The sequence below is a fragment of the Alosa pseudoharengus genome, unplaced genomic scaffold, assembly GCF_046254945.1.
Source record: "Alosa pseudoharengus isolate Yale_2024_CS ecotype anadromous, Long Island Sound unplaced genomic scaffold, YU_APseudo_1.1 YU_APseudo_1.1_scf_1, whole genome shotgun sequence".
NCBI lineage: Eukaryota > Metazoa > Chordata > Actinopteri > Clupeiformes > Clupeidae > Alosa > Alosa pseudoharengus.
The window spans coordinates 52618876-52638518 of record NW_027468564.1 but is presented as its reverse complement, the minus strand read 5'-3'; the positions used below and the strand labels follow the sequence as shown (position 1 = coordinate 52638518).

The 19643-nt window shown below is 44.4% G+C and overlaps 1 protein-coding gene across 1 annotated transcript in view; it reads left to right on the top strand.

Annotated features, from left to right (window-relative positions):
- prkcaa (protein kinase C, alpha, a) overlaps window positions 1-19643 on the top strand; it is a 155881-nt gene that overhangs the window by 106253 nt on the left and 29985 nt on the right. Inside the window, exons 9-13 of the mRNA XM_076292610.1 lie at window positions 4609-4746; window positions 5070-5243; window positions 7542-7633; window positions 8662-8724; window positions 10257-10395. Coding sequence (XP_076148725.1) covers window positions 4609-4746; window positions 5070-5243; window positions 7542-7633; window positions 8662-8724; window positions 10257-10395 — 606 coding nt within the window. The remainder of the gene's footprint in view (window positions 1-4608; window positions 4747-5069; window positions 5244-7541; window positions 7634-8661; window positions 8725-10256; window positions 10396-19643) is intronic.

Sequence of the window (19643 nt, the reverse complement as noted above, 5' to 3'; positions counted from 1 at the left end):
CATTTGCCAGTCATTGAAATGTGTCCTCTTATCAGGTATTATCAGATATACTGATGGTGTAGATGACTGGTTATACTGCCAGGATGGTTTTTAGCTGCAGTTCCCTTACTGTACATGGCTCTTGTTTCTGTTATAGTTTGTGCTACTGTGTGCAAGTGCCTCATAAGAGGGCAATAGAATGTGAGATGTGGCGGTGTGCCCTTGGCTTTGTCTAACGGAGACCGGAGGGTGTTGTCTGGACAGAGCGGAAACACGGATGGGAGAGTGGCCACTAGAGCACCTGTCCACTGGGTGTCCACCTACGACCTGTGTCCAGTTTACAGAGACGGTCAGAGGATTAATAGCCACGCAATCAGAGGATTATCAGGGGTGTTATTGGCCAATGGACTGCAGTGCGACCACGAGACTTGATTTAGCGTGTGTCAATTATGAATGAATTGTGTGATGGAAAGGTTCCTTAAGAAATACCTAAAGCCACCACTAGAGGTCTCCCACTGACTTCAGTTTGTTATAATAATATGTATCTCCACGTTTTGTGGAGGTGTAGAGCATTAAAGTACATGTGCACTGTAAAGTAGACTGTCCTAAAAATGACAGCATGAAAAAAATATCACACATTTGTAAAGCTGACAACAAAAGCTTTAGGACTGTGGGGTTTATTCGCCAATCAATTGTGCCCTGCTTTTACTCTGGGTTATTATGGGGGATCAGCCCAGCTGGAGAGAGACCCCCCCCCCCTCCCCTATTTCACCCATATGCCCATATGGATAATAAGATACCCCACATATGTCTGTATGGATAATAAGATACCCCACATATGTCTGTATGGATAATAAGATACCCCATATATGTCTGTATGGATAATAAGATACCCCACATATGTCTGTATGGATAATAAGATACCCCTAGTGTCGTGTCGTGCCCCTATGTTGTATGTCTTATGAGCACCCACATATCTAAGATGCTTTTGGGAATGGAAGTCATGGTTCGCCCTGGGGATTGTTGATTTCTGAAGTTTAGTTGGTGTTTGTCTGGGCTATCAGTGACCCCTCGTCACTGTCTGGAGTGTCCTTGCCTGAGACGTGTGTTTAGACAGTGAGCATGACTACGCAGGCAGAAGGCACAAATGACCCTTGGTGCTTTTAAAGGGGACAGGAATACTCAGTCAATCAGTCTCACTGAAAAATGTTTTCTGACATTTTCTGAGGTACTCATGAGAGTTCTATGTTTTAAAAAGCTTTAATCTGGCATGGTTATTCTTTTAGAACATGCCTACGTGTTTGGGCATCGCTGCCTTCATCAGCGCAGGACAAAATGGTAGTCAGCCTCACTGGTCGTGCACCACGTGGACTCTTTCTTTCACTGTGTTTCTTTCCCTCTCTCACACACTCTCTCACCACCTTCATCTTCTCCTCTCGCTCCTCTAATATTTTGCTTTTTGTTTGTAGGTCTCTCCCGTAACTTTCTCTTCCTAATTGTTCTTCCTCCATTTTGCTTTGCTTTCTCTAGTTTCCTTCCTCAACCCCCCCCCCCCCCCCCCCTCTTTTTAAACTGCTTTTACCCAGCGGTGTTTCAGTGGAGAAGGCAGCTCCAGCGTGTCTCCTGTCCCCATGTTTAAAGCCCCCCTCACCCCTGGCTGCTGAGCTCTGAGGTGGTGTGTTGCTGATGAAGGCTCCTGCAGCTGAACCAAGAGCTGAGTTAAGAGCTACTGTACACGCTGCTGCCTCAGTCCCATCTGAGCCTCTGGATCTCAATAAGGGCTTGGGAATGTGTGTCTGTGTCTGTGTCTGTGTCTGTGTCTGTGTGTGTGTGTGTGTGTGTGTGTGTGTGTGTGTGTACGTGTGTACCTCTGCATATGGTGGGTGAGTGAATGTGTGTGTGTGTGTGTGTGAGTGAGTGAGTGTGCATTGTTGCATATGTGTGTGTTTAGTGTGTGAGTGTGTATGTGCGTGTTCACCTTTCTCCTGTGGTTGCAGGCTGCCAAAGTCAAAGATGACAGTAAGAGTAAAAAGCAGCGTGCGAGGGTAGGTCGCTGAGTGTGTTTTGGCCCCTGCATCTCTTCAGCTTCTGCCTTATTAACCCCTGCTTCTAAATGCACGGGTTCTCAGATCTCCTCTGCCAGCCAAAACAGTTGCTCTCTGAAACAGAAGAAGCTGCTTTTTTTTGTGTGTGTGTGTGTGTATGTGTTGGTGAGAGAGAGATTTGATGTTGTTAGGAGGACAGTGATTATAAAAAGTGGAAACTTTACTTGTTTTCAGCACTGTGAGCATTTATGAAGTAAAAGGTGTGGAACTTAGAGACTCAGGCTCCCGCTTGTTAAATAGTAATTTAATAAACAACGTTTTGGTCCTTCAACCTTCCTCAGGTTATTTTTTTAGAACAACGACCAACATGTTGTTCATTAAATGAATATGTGCAAAGAAGCAGTGTGCGGGAGTCTCTAATTTCCATGACTGTCGACTTCAGGTCTTCTGTAACGCACCTGTGCAGAATTGGTGTGCAAAAGTCTTTTGTTTGCTCGATTGAAGTAAGAGGTGAAAAGAAAAGTGTCTGCTTGTGTGGGCAGAGAAAGACGAGAGTTGAAAAGAAGATATAATCTGTTTGCAGTTAAAGTGTTTGGCATCTGTGTGTGATTGTTTATTTGTCCGTGTCTGTGTGTAGCCCACTGTGTGCAGTATTGGAAGGGACTGCGTTTCCTTTGCTCTTGAAATAGGTAAAGCCATGATGGTTTTGAACTGCTTAAATCTGTTGGACTATTCAGACAATTTGATTCCTGACGAAACTTGACTCGTAACGTGGAATCAAAGTAGGCTATAGCCTACAAAATGTGTGTTTGTGTGTGTGTGAGCGTGTTTAAGAGTGACTCTTGGCAACTTGGCAGTAAGACCTCTTTGAATACATAGCCAGTCTATGTGTTTTCTGTGACTACACCCGTATGTGTGTATGCTGTGACACTGGGCATCTGACTTAAAGCCCTGTAGTCTTAGTCGTAGTCACGCTTATTCACTGTGAGGCAGCTGTGTAGTGTGTAGTGCATCTTGGCCCGTTGTTGTGCATGGCATGGAGTCTTGCCGTAGGTGAGCCTCTCACTCTTCTTCTCATTCGTGTGACAGAACAGCCTTTAAAACCCAGCTGCAGTGTTTCCCATACAATGGCTTATTTGTGGCGGCCCGCCACAGCATCAACATTGACCACCACCAGATTGATTTTTGAAGTATTTAAATTTGGTTCAATGTGCCGCTCTCGCTCTCTTTCTGGTAAGGATAGCCAAACGAACGTGAGAATACAGCTGGGTTATCTAGGTCAGCACGATGTATGTGTCTGCTTGTCGATATCGACTGCCTGTGCAAAGTGGAGTTTCTTGAACTCTGACGCTGAATGTTTGCTCCCTCAATCCAGATCAATATTGGGAAATTTTTTCCAAGACTCAAATCAAGGGCTCATTCGGAGGAGGAGCAAAGCCAGCTTGGACCTGAGGTATTAGCATAAACCAGAGTTAGCGAGTTAGTGGAAAAACAACAACAACAACAAAGCGTGGGGAAAAGCTGCACAATGTGATTAGCAAACCCAATTCATTTGTGACTAAATATTTCCAGGCTTCAACCAGTGCTGGTGGGGCAGCTTCAGCAAAGACAGTGTCAGGAAGAAAAGAGGTAGCTATAGGTAATGAAGATTTAAGAGAAGAGGACAGCAGTGGCCATGCTGCTGTGGGAGAGCGTCAGGAGCAACAGGTGCGATGGACAGCAGACACAGAGGAATGCAGAAGGTGGACAGGTCAGAAAAGCAGATTTCTCAGGAAAAGGGGCCTTATGTGTATTCTCCCATGCCTTGTAGACAGGACATCAGCACGCAGCAAGGACAGAGGCACTGGATTTAATCCAGAGTGGCTGAATATCAGGCCTCAGTTTAAGACTTGGATGTACCATACACTGAATGGTAAATGTAATATCTTCATTTGTGCTATCATGGTTAAATAATCAGAAATCATGTTTTTGTGTCTCTTTGTTCCATCACCTCTCTTGCTACCAACACAAATGGGGTCTAATTATGTGGGGAACACTGCAGTTGCCTCTGTATGCCTCTGGGGTTAGAGTCAACTTACTGGACACTCAACCGTTTGTATCGTTAGCCTCCTGTGCTTTCTCATCTACTAGGCTACTTCAGCAGCTCCGTCAACAGTTGGAATGCCTGAGTAGACCGATAGCCTGCTTAGAACCCAAGAACTTCATTTTATCATGCAGCCTGCTGTATGCTGCTCTTTTCTCAACTCTAGCCAGGTGTATTTGAGCTTTGTTGGGTGTCTGGAGTTTGGTGCAGTAGACTCATTCCCCAAGTCTTCCTCTGAGTCCCGCTATAAGGCCGCCCCAGGCCATAGTATAATACTTTATGTGTTGCCCTGAGCATCTGTGTGTCGTCTTCATCTATCTCTGGGTGTGATGGCGTCTCCGCTTCAGTTATGGGTCATTGGGGTGGTTAAGAAACCCTTGGTCAGATGGGCAGTTATGGTCCAGCCTTAGGCCTCGTCTATGGACTTGTCTGGCAATAGCGCCTCAGGAGAGCCATTTCAGCACCTTACGAGTCTTGTCTCCCTCTCTCTCCTTCGCTTAGAAAGCCAAGCTCGGGCCCAAGAAGGTCATTACACCCTCGGACGACAGTCAGTCCTGTCTGCCGTCCAACAACCTGGACATGGTCAAACTCGACGACTTTAACTTCCTGGCCGTTCTGGGCAAAGGCAGTTTTGGAAAGGTGAGGACTCCTAGTTAACCATAGTCCATAGAAGTTTTTATTTGTTTTATTGTGGTTGTTATTTGTCATTTTCAAGTGAAATGTTGTAATCAAATTACCAGAAGACACATTTCATGTAATGCTGGTTGTTGTAGAATGATACATGAACATACATGCTCTCATGAACATACATTTTCTTAGCGAGAGAATGAATCCTATATGATGTACACCAGTAATGGCGGTGGGTTGGTGATGTGTGTGTGTGTGTGTGTGTGTGTGTGTGTGTGTGTGTGTGTGTGTGTGTGTGTGTGTGTGTGTGTGTGTGTGTGTGTGTGTGTGTGTAGGTGATGTTGGCGGAGATGAAGGAGACGGATATGTTGTACGCCATCAAGATCCTGAAGAAGGATGTGGTGATCCAGGACGATGATGTGGAGTGCACCATGGTGGAGAAGAGGGTGCTGGCCCAGCAGGACAAACCGCCCTTCCTCACCCAGCTGCACTCCTGCTTCCAGACTGTGGTAAGAGAACCCCACACACCTGCACCTCTTTACATCTCTCTCTCTCTTGCTCTCTCTCTCTCTCTCTCTCTCTCTCTTTCTCTCTCTCTGGCACTCTCTTTTTCAACTCAATTCAATGTGCATTACTGTGCAGCTGCTAGTGCTGTTACTTTAACTTCTCCCAGAATATATATTTACCTTCATTTGTTTGTTCTGCAATCACTGGGCAAATATGGCAGGCTTTCTCTCTCTCTCTCTCTCTCTCTCTCTCTCTCTCTCTCTCTATTTGTCACTCACATACACACAAACAAAAACAGATTGATAGAACTAAAGATGTATAAAGATGTATAAATAAGGTGCACACTATCTTTCATACACACACACACACACACACAAACACACATGCTTTTTCACCATCACGCACATAACCACATACAATGTAAAGCCAATTTACCTCAGCATTTTATCTGGATGAATTCTCACAATGGTTACTGATTGGTTGTTGCTTCCTGTGGCTGCCCAGATGGAGAGGTTGTGAGAGTGCATTGCTCCCTCTGGAAACACTCTATGGATATCTCACGGAACATGTCGTTTGTAATCTCTCTTGCAAATTGGATCTCAATATCGAATGCAAGTTTTTAATGGTTTGTTTGTATTCATGTGTTGAATTGCTGTGTGTGTGTGTGTGTGTGTGTGTGTGTGTGTGTGTGTGTGTGTAGATTTTCCTGTTGTGCATCCTCTTTTCCCCAGAGGGCATGTAATGGCCACCCTCATAAAGCCTTCTGAATCATTTATCCCAGAATTACCTTCTGATAGTCCACTGCAGAGGAAAATGGACATTTCTTTCTCTCTCTCTCTCTCTCTCTCTCTGTCTCTCTCTCTCTCTCTGATAGGCAGACACAAGCTCAAACACATACAAACACACACCCTCCGTATTCTTCATCTTTAATGGCACCGCAAATGAAAGGGCGTAATCAGCGTCTCTCTGGGGACGGGCTGTCAGGATCGGTCAGCTTGAGGGTGAAATAAAAAAGTCCGCCTCGATGATGGAAGCCAGGGCTTTGTGTGCGTCATCGGTGTCGGCCGGAGGACTTAACTGACCCCTCAGGTGTGTCGGCCGGAGGACTTAACTGACCCCTCAGGTGTCCCTGAGGCCTCGGGGGGGGGCAACTTGACGGTGATGACGTCATCGCTTCAGCAGCCGCTTACTCCTCTAGTGGGGGGTCTTCATGCCGGAAGAACCTGAAGCACTTCAAACAGAAACGAGGGGAATTCAAATGGCCTCTATGAAGGGAGTTTTATAATGGTTTGCAGCCTTTAATTGGAACCATTATTCTCTCAAATTGAACACACAGAGACACCCATGTTGTGTGTTTAAATCACTCAATACACCCTTTATGATACAGTGATATAAGTCATTAGTATTTGATTATAAAGGTCTTGTGACCAGATCAGACATTATTATTATAGCCTTCTTTACAATCTTATAACTCTTATTTCCCTAAACGTAGCTAGTAGTGTTTGGGGTGTTGTAGCCCTACTCAGATGCTGCTGTTGGGACTCGGCACACTTGGAGCCTCCCTCTCTTGCAGCCTTCATGACATCACCAGCTGTGGCTCAGACATAAGCATTAACGTGACATGGCCCTTAACGGAGTCGTTTACCTGCTCTGTGCATTTGAACAGGCAGCCCAGAGGATCTCGTGGGTTTAAAGCAGCCTGTGTAAATGCAGCCTGTGTCATATTCCCCTTTAAAGCAGCCTGTGTAAATGCAGCCTGTGTCATATTGTCCTTTAAAGCAGCCTGTGTAAATGCAGCCTGTGTAAATGCAGCCTGTGTCATATTCTCCTTTAGTGCTGATGGGTCCTGGAGGCCTCAGCTGCTGACCACACGTCTGTCGTAGAGCGGAGAGGTACCGAGGCGTGGAACCTCTTTTGAGGAGTGGGCTTTTTCTGTGTGTGTGTGTGTGTGTGTGTGTGTGTGTGTGTGTGTGTGTGTGTGTTTATGGGAATGGGGAATATCTCTTTGAGCCAGGCGTGATTGCTTTGGCAGAGGGCGCAGACAGGTGTGAGTGCAGTGATCTCCAACCCTGCCAGGCTCTCGCAAACATTCATCAAAGTCTCATCAGCCAGACAGGCTGTGTGTGAGTGTGTGTGGGAAGTTAATTTTCCAGCCACTGCCCGTGTCAAAGCTGATGGATGTCATGGGCAACAATTTGGACTCCATTTGGGTTATTTTGGTCTCTTAGTTTTCTTTTTTCTCTCTGTTTTTTCTTTCTTTCGCCCTCTCTCTCTCCCACCTTCTTTCTCTCATCTCCCAGGACCGTTTGTATTTTGTGATGGAATATGTCAACGGTGGGGACCTCATGTACCATATCCAACAAGTGGGCAAGTTCAAGGAGCCTCAGGCTGTGTAAGCGTGTCTCTTCTCTTATTCTTCTGTGTGTGTGTGTGTGTGTGTATGTGTATGTGTGTGTGTGTCTGTGTGTGTGTGTGTGTGTGTGTGACAGAGAGAGTTAGCCTTAGTATCTGTGTGTGTCCCTTCTGTTGTCAGTTGTATTGATTCGGAGCCGACAGCAGAACCCTGAAGACGGCTCTTCTCTGTAAACATGTCAGATCCAGCCAGGCCCAGATGAAGTGTGCACAGCCCCACAGAAACTCCACTCTCATCTTCCTCCTCCCCCTCCTCCTCATCTTCCCCCCCTCCTCCTCCTCCTCTTCCCCCCTCCTCCTCTTCCTCCTCCTCCCCTCCTCCTCCTCTTCCTCCCTCTCTTCCTCTTCCTCCCCCTCCTCCTCCTCCTCCTTCTCTGTAAACATGTCAGATCCAGTCAGGCCCAGATGAAGTGTGCACAGCCCCACAGAAACTCCACTCTCATCCTCCTCTTCCTCCCCCTCCTCCTCCTCTTCTTCCTCCTCCTCCTCCTCCTCATATTTGGGCATCATCCTCATGGCTCAAAGTCGAGCCTTCTCACCCCATTCGCGCCGGATGCTACACAACACAACATTCTATCTTCTGACGCTTGCTGCATAGCGCAACATTGAATCTCCCACTGGTTGCTGCGTAGCGCAGCATGCTTTTTATTTCATGTTTCTAGGTGCTACAGAGGTTTAGATATTACATTTTTAGTATTTTTTCAGAAAACTCTAAGGAAATAAGATTATTTAGTCTAGAATGCCATAGGATTCTATAGGCGTTTTTAGCAGGCATTTTAGGAGTAAATGGGTTAAGATCTTAGAGAGGATATTCATTAACATGACAAATAGTTTTCATTTCTCAGTTATGAGTTATTAGAAATGCTTTATAATAATAAATAATTGTGAAAATAATAAACATGGTCATGTGGTGTATTTGGTCATGTAGAGAGGAGTTCTGAAGAAGATTATCTGTAGTAATCGGTCCTTGAAGTGAGTCTCTCTGATTGACTGTGCCTGTCATTGCAGCTTCTATGCAGCAGAGATCGCTATTGGGCTGTTTTTCCTGCACAAGAAAGGAGTCATATACAGGTGGGTTCAGCCTGGCGCTCACTGTCTGTCACTATGTGTCACTCCTGACATCTGAAACATTACAGGATGCATTGTCATTTAGGCCTGCACGATTTGGAGCAAATATCTATTGTGATTATTTTCTGACAGATAATTTCGGTTTGATTTTACGATATCATTTTTGAAAGTCAAGCTTCAGTTCAATAATCCAATTTTTCTCTTGAAGTTGGGTCACCTCTGATTGATGTGACACGATTTAGCCAATAGGGACAGAGTTGCAAGCTGTACAGTTAATTGCAGCCTTTGCGATTAGCTAATTGCTATAGTTCAAATTGGGATTTTTGCTTAAAAATGGATTAATTGTGTAGCCCTATTGTGACTTCATTAGGATGTCAGTGCTCTGTTGATGCCTGCTGGGGAGCCAGTTGGTTACTTGCTGCTGAATACTTTAAACTCATCCCAAGCTAATCCCAGCATCAAAGAATGACAGTCTTTCAAATCGTGACTGGCATCTGAAGCTGTGTGGGTAGTGATGAGAGAGAATAGTTCAGTGATGGGACCAGCTTTCATGCTTTGTTTTTTGGATGCAGTGTTTCCCTTTCCTGTTACGGGATAAGATATATTGTTCATACAAATGCAGTGTTGATTAGTATAGTGCATATTAGAAAGCAAGTAATTAACTGTTCTTTCTTTCTATATGCTCTGTGTATGATATTCCCAGATAATCAATATATCCTACATAATTCCATATATCATCATATATATATATATATATGAGTCATATATTTTCTTATATAATTATATATATGAGTCCAGAAGAGATAAGTAGCTTTGCTTTGGATGCAGTCTTTCCTTTTTTGTGGTGTTGTTTTTCCCAAACCAAACTAGCCTGAAGAAATGTAGCAGCCATCATCCAACGTCAGCAGAACACTGTGGAAAAACAGAGAGGCCAACAAACCGTTTTAAGGCTTTTCCCACTAGAGTGAGATAGTCCTTGATTCCCTTCCCCCCCAAAAAAGCCACAGGACCTCCAAAAATCACATTGATATTAAAAGGCCTTAAATGTCCTTGGATGCTGTGCCACAAAGAATGCCGTTTATTCCATAAAAAATCCATTTATTCCATAACTTCCACAAGCTCTGTGAGAGGCAGGTCTTACGTTGAGGGTCCCCAGTATTTCTCCATAGAGCTCGTCTAAGACCCAGGATTCCATTAATCTTGACTTTCAGCTTTTAGAGCTGAACTTTGAAGAGCCGGAGAGTTCTAAGTACATATTTCAAAGGCTTAATTCCAGGGATGGGAACCACTAATCAAATACATCCTTTCAACTGGAACTTGTCTTTTGGACAGTGATCCAGTGTCCTTGTAAAATATTGTCCTTGTAGCTCAACTTGTTGGACAGTGTATTAACAGCACAATGGTCAAGGGTTTGGTGCCCAGGGTGCACACAGACTGGGAGAATCTGCCAAATTCAATAATATCAATAGAATGTAAATTTACCTCTGATGTACATATAGTGTCCTGACCTGTCGTTGCTCTGTGTGCCCTGTCAGGGACCTGAAGCTGGACAACGTGATGCTGGACGCAGAGGGCCACATCAAGATCGCCGACTTTGGCATGTGCAAGGAGAACATGATGGAGGGTGTGACCACCCGCACCTTCTGTGGCACCCCCGATTACATCGCCCCAGAGGTCAGTGCAGCACAGACGCGCCCTTTTTGACCCCTCTGGCTTGCCGTCATGCCACATGAGTGAAAACTAAGCATGTTTATACAGCGATTGATCTGAAAACTAAGCATGTTTATACAGCGATTGATCTTGTGCTTTCTATAGTTACACACACGTGTGTGTGTGTGTGTGTGTGTGTGTGTAATGTTCTTAAGGGCGATTGTGCACATGTACACATGTGTGGTGGTGGTATTCACACAGGTTTATACTGGGTCGTGCAGAGGAGTCAGTGGACATCATAAGACCCGGATGTGTGTGTGCTTTTTAGCTATGGAATGCACACCCACACATTTTTAGCTATGAAAACACACACATGCATACACATACAAAACACGCTAACATGAACACACACACACAGACACACACACACACACACACACACACACACACACATAAACACATGCAACCCACATTCAAACATAATCATTATCACACATAATCACACACATACAGGCACATATAAACACATGCATACACACACACACATACACACACACACACACACACACACACACAAACACACACACACTTATATGTACATACTGAGTGGCACTGACAAGCTTATCTCATCCTAAACAACACTGTTCAGCTCGAGGGCCTGTGTGGGCCTTATCAGAAGAACACAGAGCTCTGCCTCGTCTGAATGAGTCCTCCGCATGTTCACAGTTCTTAGAGACAAGAAGCAGCATCTTGTGCTGTCATCTGGTAAACTACTCCCTCGTGCCTCTGAAACTGCTTTTAGATGGCTTTCATCTGAATGACTTACCAAGCTAGACACTTGTCACAGCCAAACTGTTTCAGGTGACTCTCACCACAATTACTGCACTTACAAAGCTAGTGTTCCAATAGTCATTTTCACAGTTGTATGGCTGACGGGCAGGTTACACCAGGCACATAACTGAAGCATTTCGTTCACGGAACGTCGGCTGTAACAATAAGCATCCACTAATGGGACTGGCAATGTCAGACGTGAATGCGGTACCAGGGTTGGGTCAGATTACTTTGAAATGTAATCCATTACTGACTACAAGTTACATGGCAATTTTTGTAATCAGTAACGTAATCAGGATTACAAAAAACATGTAACGTAATCTGATTACTTTAGGATTACTTTTAGATTACTTCAATAAATATGTCCCTTAAGTAAAAGACACCACCACTGAATTGATGAAAGAATTCTTATTCTATTTTTCTGTTTATTATTTCATTAAATCTAAGAAATCTCTTTGCTCTGAGTAAAGCATTCCTGTGTGAATTAACTGATCTTTTCTTCCAAAAATCTTAATCTAGCCCCTTGTTTTAGTGTTACCATTTACTTTGAGGTCACCAGGTCCCATTGTCTGAAAAACACCCAAAACTAATAAATTTCTATAGCTATTCTCCACTTTGGGGGTGGTATTTTGGTGGTTGAAATTTTCCCCATCCCAAAATCGATCACTTAGTCATCATGGATGTGATCATGGATCACTATTCTCCAAACATGCACAACTCAGCTTAACCTTTATAAGGGCACACCTGGACAATGAATTTAGCTTTAGCTGGATTTTTTTGACCCAGGACATGGCCTGAGATTGAATGCCACCATGTCCATTTCAATTGTGGGGGTGAGAAAATTATTCCTTTGGGATGTTTTTCAACCAGGGGGACCTGGTGACTTTCTCAAAGTAAACGGTAACACTAAAACAAGAGGCTACATTAAGATTAGGAGGAAAAGATCAGGCAGTGTGCCGACAGACCTGCCCCAATAGTAAATAAGTTAGTAAGTATAGATACTCTTTTGATCCCGTGAGGGAAATTTGGTCTCCCAATCCGCGAATTAGTGAAGCACAGTGAACACACAGTGAGGTTAAGCACACAATGAGCACACAGTGAGGTGAAGCACACACCAACCCGGAGCAGTGAGCTGTCTGCTACAACGGCGCTCGAGGATCAATGAGGGGTTAGGTGCCTTACTCAAGGGCACTTCAGCCGTGGATGTGGGCATGGGAGAGCAGTGCTTAACCACTTCCCCCGCCCACATTTTTTCTACTGGTCGGGGATCGAACCGGCAAGCCCGAAGCTTGTCGAATTAAAAGATAACTAGGCTATCATCAAAAAGTTGCATTGCTTCCATGATAAAATGTAATCAGGTAATCCCCAACAATGTAACTGTAATCTGATTACACAATTTTTTTATTGTAATCTGGGCTGATTATAGTTACTTGATTTTTGTAATCTGATTACGTAATCCAGATTACATGTAATCCGTTACTACCCAACCCTGTGCGGTACATACATTTGAAGAAATTAGATTAGTCTTCTAAAACTATTTTTACACTCCACAAACAGAGCGCTTCTATTGTGCACCCTGCATAGCCATAGCATCTCAGTGTCAGAATGACAATCAGATGCTTTTCTCAGGGCACTTTTCATGCCTGCTATCCACACCAGTTGGGAGTCTTACATTCAGGGTTTCCACGGGAATTTCTGGAATATCATGGAATTTTAGAAAGTCTATTCCAGACATGGAAAGTCAGGGAATTTGATCTGGTCTGCTTGTTTGAACAGTTGTGGTTAGCCCAACTTTGTTTATTCACTGCCCATTTATTCTCCCACTCTAAAAAAGTAAAAGACTCTGTGGCTGCTCTGAATCTTTGGTCTTTGGTATATTGTACCATTCATTAGTAGGTCATGGAAATTCACTTAGTAGGAACCCTGTACATTTGTCATGATGAGAGCAGTTCCTCTGTGATATATCTGAAGCACTTAGCATTCCAGGAGTGTAACCATTCATGCTAGACACACATTTGACACAGCCCTAACTAGGCTGAACAGGCCAATGAACATTGCACTCTGTTTACTGTGTAATTTGTGTCAGTGCGTCATCAGTGAGGCAATAAACCGTAACACCAAGAAAAAGAAAAAAAAAACCGTCTGTCCGACCCCCGGTTCCGCCTGGTCTTAGGCCGTGTCATTGGGCTAATGAGCCCAGCACAAACACTCACCGGCCGTGTCTCACCACCACAGTATCGACCGGCGCTTGTTCACGTTAGCCCGGCCAAATGCTTTTGTCCATGTCCAGCGATAATGAGGCTGTTGGCCTACAAATGTGGGTCTGGGGAGCAGATGGGATGAATGAGTGAGAGAGAGGGAGGGAATGAACGACAAGAGTTGAATGAATGGAAGTGGACGGACTGCGTGTGTCGCCTGCATCGATTTCCTCGCAAAAAGCCCTTTCCAGCTTAATTGAGTTCCACGAGTGCATGGTGTTAACAAGCTGCGACGCGCGAAAATGGCTAATGCTCTGGTTGGCGGCGCTCGCCGTGGAACGGAGGGGACCACGAACTGTCACACAATCAATCCAGTTATATTTTGGCAGCGTTCAGACAGTGGTTTGTTTTAGCCTATTGAGCGTCACTCGGTTAGTCTTCAGCCATTAGTGTTTGATTTATCATTTCCGGCGAGCTAGGAGAACACCAAGATGGAGAGTCATAAACATTTCGCTTTGTTCTACGCTCTGGAAAACAAATTGGGTACAAAATTGGGACAAACAGCTGCTCAATCAGGAAATTGTTTCACTGTGTCTAGAGAGCATCTTCCTTTTTATCTGCTCCATGTAATATACTCAAAACGTGCTCTCTAGACATTTATTACGCAAGTAATCATACTAATAAAAGGTTTGCCTTTTGATGTCAGTCTTTGCCTTTTATCAGTTTTGTGTGTGTTTGTGTGTTTGTTTTTAATATTCATTTCAAAGCTGGCTCTTAGCATTCTCCAGTGTGTGATGCTGTCACTTCCCTGAATGTCCATGCACCGCACAAACACACACACACATGCACAAGCACACACGCACACACGCGCAGTGACACAAAGGCTTGTTCCCCTGGGCTGGATACTGTGCACTGATACCTGAGCACTGCGGTGTAGCATCTCTGACCTACTTACCCACTCAGTGGGAGAGGATCATGGGGGGGCATTGTCCCCAACTAGGGAATCGTAACTGATTTGGCCTGATGTAGAGGTCCCTCATTGCAGTCAGTGGTTTAAAGTCCCTCGCTTAGACACCCAGACTCAGATGCTGCAGTGCATAAAAAACAGACTCATGGAAGCCAGCTGTTTCACTGTCTGTCTGTCTGTCTGTCTGTCTGTCTGTCTGTCTGGCTGCCTGCCTGCCTGTATGCCTGTATGCCTGTCTGTGATCCTGCTGGAAGGAACATGGATGGTTGAGTTTGCCCCTGTTGTGAGGAGGACAGAGGTGCTGGCAGTTCTCAAACGTGACCTGGGGGGATTCAGGTTATCTGTTAGTCATTTGTCAGACATCCACATGATCTGCTGCAGGCACGTGCAGAGAAGGGGGGCTACAGGGGCTCTAGCACCTGCCCTTTTGCCCCTTTGATGTCCAAGTGCCCTTTTGACAAGACCCGTTTTTTACTTTTAAAATTTGTAATACTTCCGCTAGTTCCAACGTGAATATTTGCTAAAATGTCTCATTAATAGTTTGTGAAATTTACAAAAATAAAAATTTTCTGTGTTAATTGAAATGCCTTGCGGCCACCAATCCGTGACATCATACATTCAGTGAACTCTCAGAAGGTGCACGCAGGCACAGTGCTGCAGGAGACGTTTGGGAGCACGGTAAGGTCACTTGGCAGTTAGCCTATCTGAACATACAATAGTATTCAGCTTAGAGATAGAGAATAAAATGTTTAAAGTTGTTTCATGTTTAATGACGTAGGCTATCAAACCCATTTTAACCATGTCATGGTCCATCCATTTCAATAACCTGGCAGCTTCGAAAATCTAAGGCTCTAAGGCTGAACGTTCATAACATATTCTGTTTAGGTTAGGCCTACTATGTTATAGTAGCTTAAGTTAGTAGACCTAGTTCATAAAACAGAGTAGGCAAACCTTTTCTAAATCGTCATAAGCCGACGACATAGGCTACTGTAGTTGTTTAACTAACCCAATTCCACACGTCGTTCTCTGTTTACACTAGGCTACATTACGCGTCATTTCACTCAGTGGCCACACGCACAGCACATGAATCTGCAAGACACCAGCTTGCTAATGGTGGTAGTTCACTGTGATAAACATTAAACTGACAAGCCAGACTAGGCAATAACATATTTGCTGCCACTATGTGCGTCTAGATTTCTAGGCTATTAAAATTAGCTTTGAATTTAATCAATAAGATGAAAGATGTTTTATTTTGATATAATTTGCATGTAGCCTATGTATTCTCTATTGGGTTGTAATCAAAAACACGTTTTCTGAAAATGTTGTTCCATGTGCCCTTTTTTTTAAATTTGAGCCCCTGCCCCTTCAAAGGTCTCTGCACGCCCCTGATCTGCTGGTCCAGTGAATAATGTGTCAAATATCTACACCCTGGGGAAACTGCTCTTTGGAGAACAGGAGTCTTATCAATGAATTATGCTTGCCACATCATTACCAATTTTACATTTTCTTATGTATTGTAATTGCAATGCCCATAGTAGATATCACCTTGACATTAAAAAGTTGAACTTCATAAAATACATGTAATGGAATTAGGATTAATAGAGTGACCAAATTAAAAACACCTCTATCCCCATGGTTAAAGACATTACAGCTAATTAAGCAGCCATTAACAGGACTATTTTAAAATGGATGTTAATGGGAACCAGTGGGACCAAATTGGGGAACTTACACTGGTAGTTTGTTTTTAATAAGGCTTGTGCAATGCCACCATAACTACAGTCCAACAGATAGAATGAATATAACATTTACATTACATGTATTCAGTTAGCAGACACTTCTATCCAAAGCGATTTACATATTGTAAAACCACCCATTACCAACCATTTTGTTCGATTCGGTAAATAGCTACTTAAGATACACTTATGGTGTGGGTGCTTGCATTTCTTTAGGAATCCGCCGTCTTGGTTTGTATAGAAATGAATATTAAATAACACATACTGTACACGTAAGAGGTCGGAAATACTGGACGGTTGGTAATAGTAGACGTTTCTATATGTCAGTTATATCACATGGCCACTGTACCCAGAGCAACTATAACCACCACCCAAATATAGATATAGATGGACTAGAAATCGACACGTACATCATTGTCTGATTGAAAGATCCATTGTTTGATCGAAATGTCTATAGCTTGCATTCATTTTTCGAGGTGGTGGTAGTGTAGTGGTTAAGGAGCTGGACTAGCATGCAGTAGCATGAAAGTTGTGGGTTCAATTCCCTGCTTCCACCATTGTGCCCTTGAGCAAGGCACTGTTGCTCCGGGGATGTAATCCTTTGTAATGTAGTTGACATATGTATGCCACTTTGGACAACAGTGTCTTCTAGGTGAATACATGTAAATGAACAAATGAAGAGTTTGGTTCTAAAACGCTATATCCTCCATTTTAAAGAATATTTTTTTTACATTTTGTTTTCAAAGTAATTTGAGTATAACTGTCTGATTTATCTTTACTCAATCAAAACAGCACAACTGCAATTTGATTGACATTACCTGAAATGCACAATTAAATACCATGACTTTTTAATGTTTTTAAAAATGGAGATGTATAGCGTTATCAACCAAACTCTTCAAATGTAGATGAAGAAATGTGTCATTTTCTGTTGTTGCTGTATGTGTGCACTTCCACTGGGAGGTGTAAACAACAGAAAGTACTTACCAGAGTACAGCCCCCACAAAATGTCCACCGCTCACTGTGTTTTGCACACTTACTCCGTTGTTTCTGTCTCCGACTCTCTCTCCACTGGGAGTCGTAGGCGGCGGTCGCCTCTCCTCTCCAGTCCCCTTGTCTGTGTTTGAAGAACAGAGTGAGAGAGGGACAGAAGGAAAGAGAGCGAGCTCCATAGGGTAGAGGAAGGGAGGTCAGAGTAAACGAGTGCAGGAGGAGCTTGTGGAGAAGGAGAGAAGTTGTTCGCTCAAGTTTCTCTTTGGCATTTTTGAGACTGGCTTTTTTTCAAGCCACTGGAGGAAATGGATGTTGATTTGGGCCAAGAGCTGGCGAGGCTCTTTCTCCGAGGTCAGTAGACTACAAATCCCAGTTGACGTTACACTTCAGATCTGGACGCCCAGTTGCATCACAAAAAAATAGTGAATTTTCACCCAGTTTTGTGTTTAAAAATGGGCAGCTGGACGTGTGTGTGCGTGTGTCTGAGTAAAAAGTGTGTGTGTGTGTGTGTGTGTGCATGTGTGTGTGTGTGTGAGTGTGTGTCAGCGTCTTGTGGGGACTGAGAGCTCCCATTAACTGAAATCTCAAGAATCTGAATTACAGGCACTACAGAAAACCTTGAGTGACTATGAGCATGATCCAAAACTGTCAAGTAGTATTAGTATGATGAGAGGACGAAAGTACACACACACACACACACACACACACACACACACACACAGTGATGCGCTCACCAGAACAGAATGTTTGCCTCGATGCGTCACATGACACAAACTGACTGCTGGCCATTCCCGTGGAACTATGGGTAATAAATATGAACCTAACAGGAGAGAGTGGAGCAGCAGAGGTCGTGGCATGTCTATCTTTATCACACTCAGAATGGTGACACACACACACACACACACACACACACACACACACACACAAACCTAGACACACACACACACACAAACCTAGACACACAACCATACAGACACAAGCCTACACACACACTCTCTCTAGCTGTTTCTTACTTACTCTCTCTCTCTTAAACACACACACACACACACACACACACACACACAGAGAGAGAGACCGAGACCTTCACTGACACACACACACACATTTGCAGCCTTCAGCTTGTTGAGGTGAAGGTCAATATGACCCAATCTGCAGATGTCACATGCCATTTTGTCATGCTGCTTAGCAGGGGTCTGTGTGTCTGTGTGTGTGTGTGTGTGTGTGTGTGTGTGTGTGTGTGTGTGTGTGTGTGTGTGTGTTCGTGTACTTAGAGGGATCACTCATGAGTACCCTCCACCAGAGTCCTTCCCCATCTTAGACTAGACCTCCGTCTCACTCTCCCTCTCCCTCTATCTTTCTATCTCTCCATCTCTCCTTCCATTCCTCCTTCCATCCCTGTGCATCCATCAGCAGTCTGCAGTGCTGTAACTCTGTCAGAATGTTTTGGAGAGCAGCAGCGGATTGCGCTGTTGAGGTCAAAGGTCAATAGGCCAGCAGAATGCAACCCAAGGGAGCACGAGGAAGAGGAAGGTAAAGAGGGTTTCGATTTCTGTGACAACATAATTTATCCCTCTCCTCATTCATCTCTCTCTGTCTCCATATTTCCCTTCCACTCGTGCGTGTGTGTGTGTGTGTGTGTGTGTGTGTGTGTGTGTGTGTGTGTGTGTGTGTGTGTGTGTGTGTGTGTGTGTGTGTGTGTGCGTGTCTGTGTGTGCGTGTCTGTGTGTGCGTCTGTGTCTGTGTGGTGTTATAAATGAACAATGAATCTAGTGAACTTACCAATTACGATAGATTTTCTGAAAGCAATGCATGATTCCAGTGGGTAATAACATCATAAATACTTGCCGCTGGCTACTTCTGCTGTGGCCATGGGGGAAAATAACTTGGTGTGTTCACGTTGCCTCAGAACATGATCACACATAGAGGATAGAGGCTCTGCAGTATATACTCATTGTGATGCCATTGGACCCAGAGGAGGAGGAATGCTGATGTGTTCAGTATGGGAGCGTCTGTGCGCCATTCCTCACAGGGGCCTTGTATTGATCCGGTGCGCGGCAGTGGCCCGTGGCATTCCCATGCATCTCTCCCACCTGTCCCTGTGGAGGGAGTTATCCAGCGCTGATCCTCAGAGGGTCCATGCCAGTCACGCACACCAGCAGAGGCTCATGGTCTCCTCCTCCTCCTCCTCCTCCTCCTCCTCTTCCTCCTCCTCTTTCTCCTCCCCTTCCTACCCCTCCTCCTCCTTCTCCTCCTCCTCCTCGCTGTGGAAATGCAGCAGCAGCACCACACATCTGTTCTACATGGGGTGTAGGCACTGGGCTCTGTGTCTATGATGGAAAGCCACCTGAACCTTGAGCAGGTTTGAGAGAGAGAGAGAGAGAGAGAGAGGCCAAGGCCATGGTGGGAATAATAAAGCCATATTTTATCCTCTCCTTTTCTCTGTGTTCTCTTCCTCTCTCTTTCTCTCTCTCCTATTTCCATTCCTCTTTTTTGTCCTCTCTCTCATTTCCTTTCCTTTCTTTCCCTTTTCCCTTGTCCTCCCCTCTTTGTTTT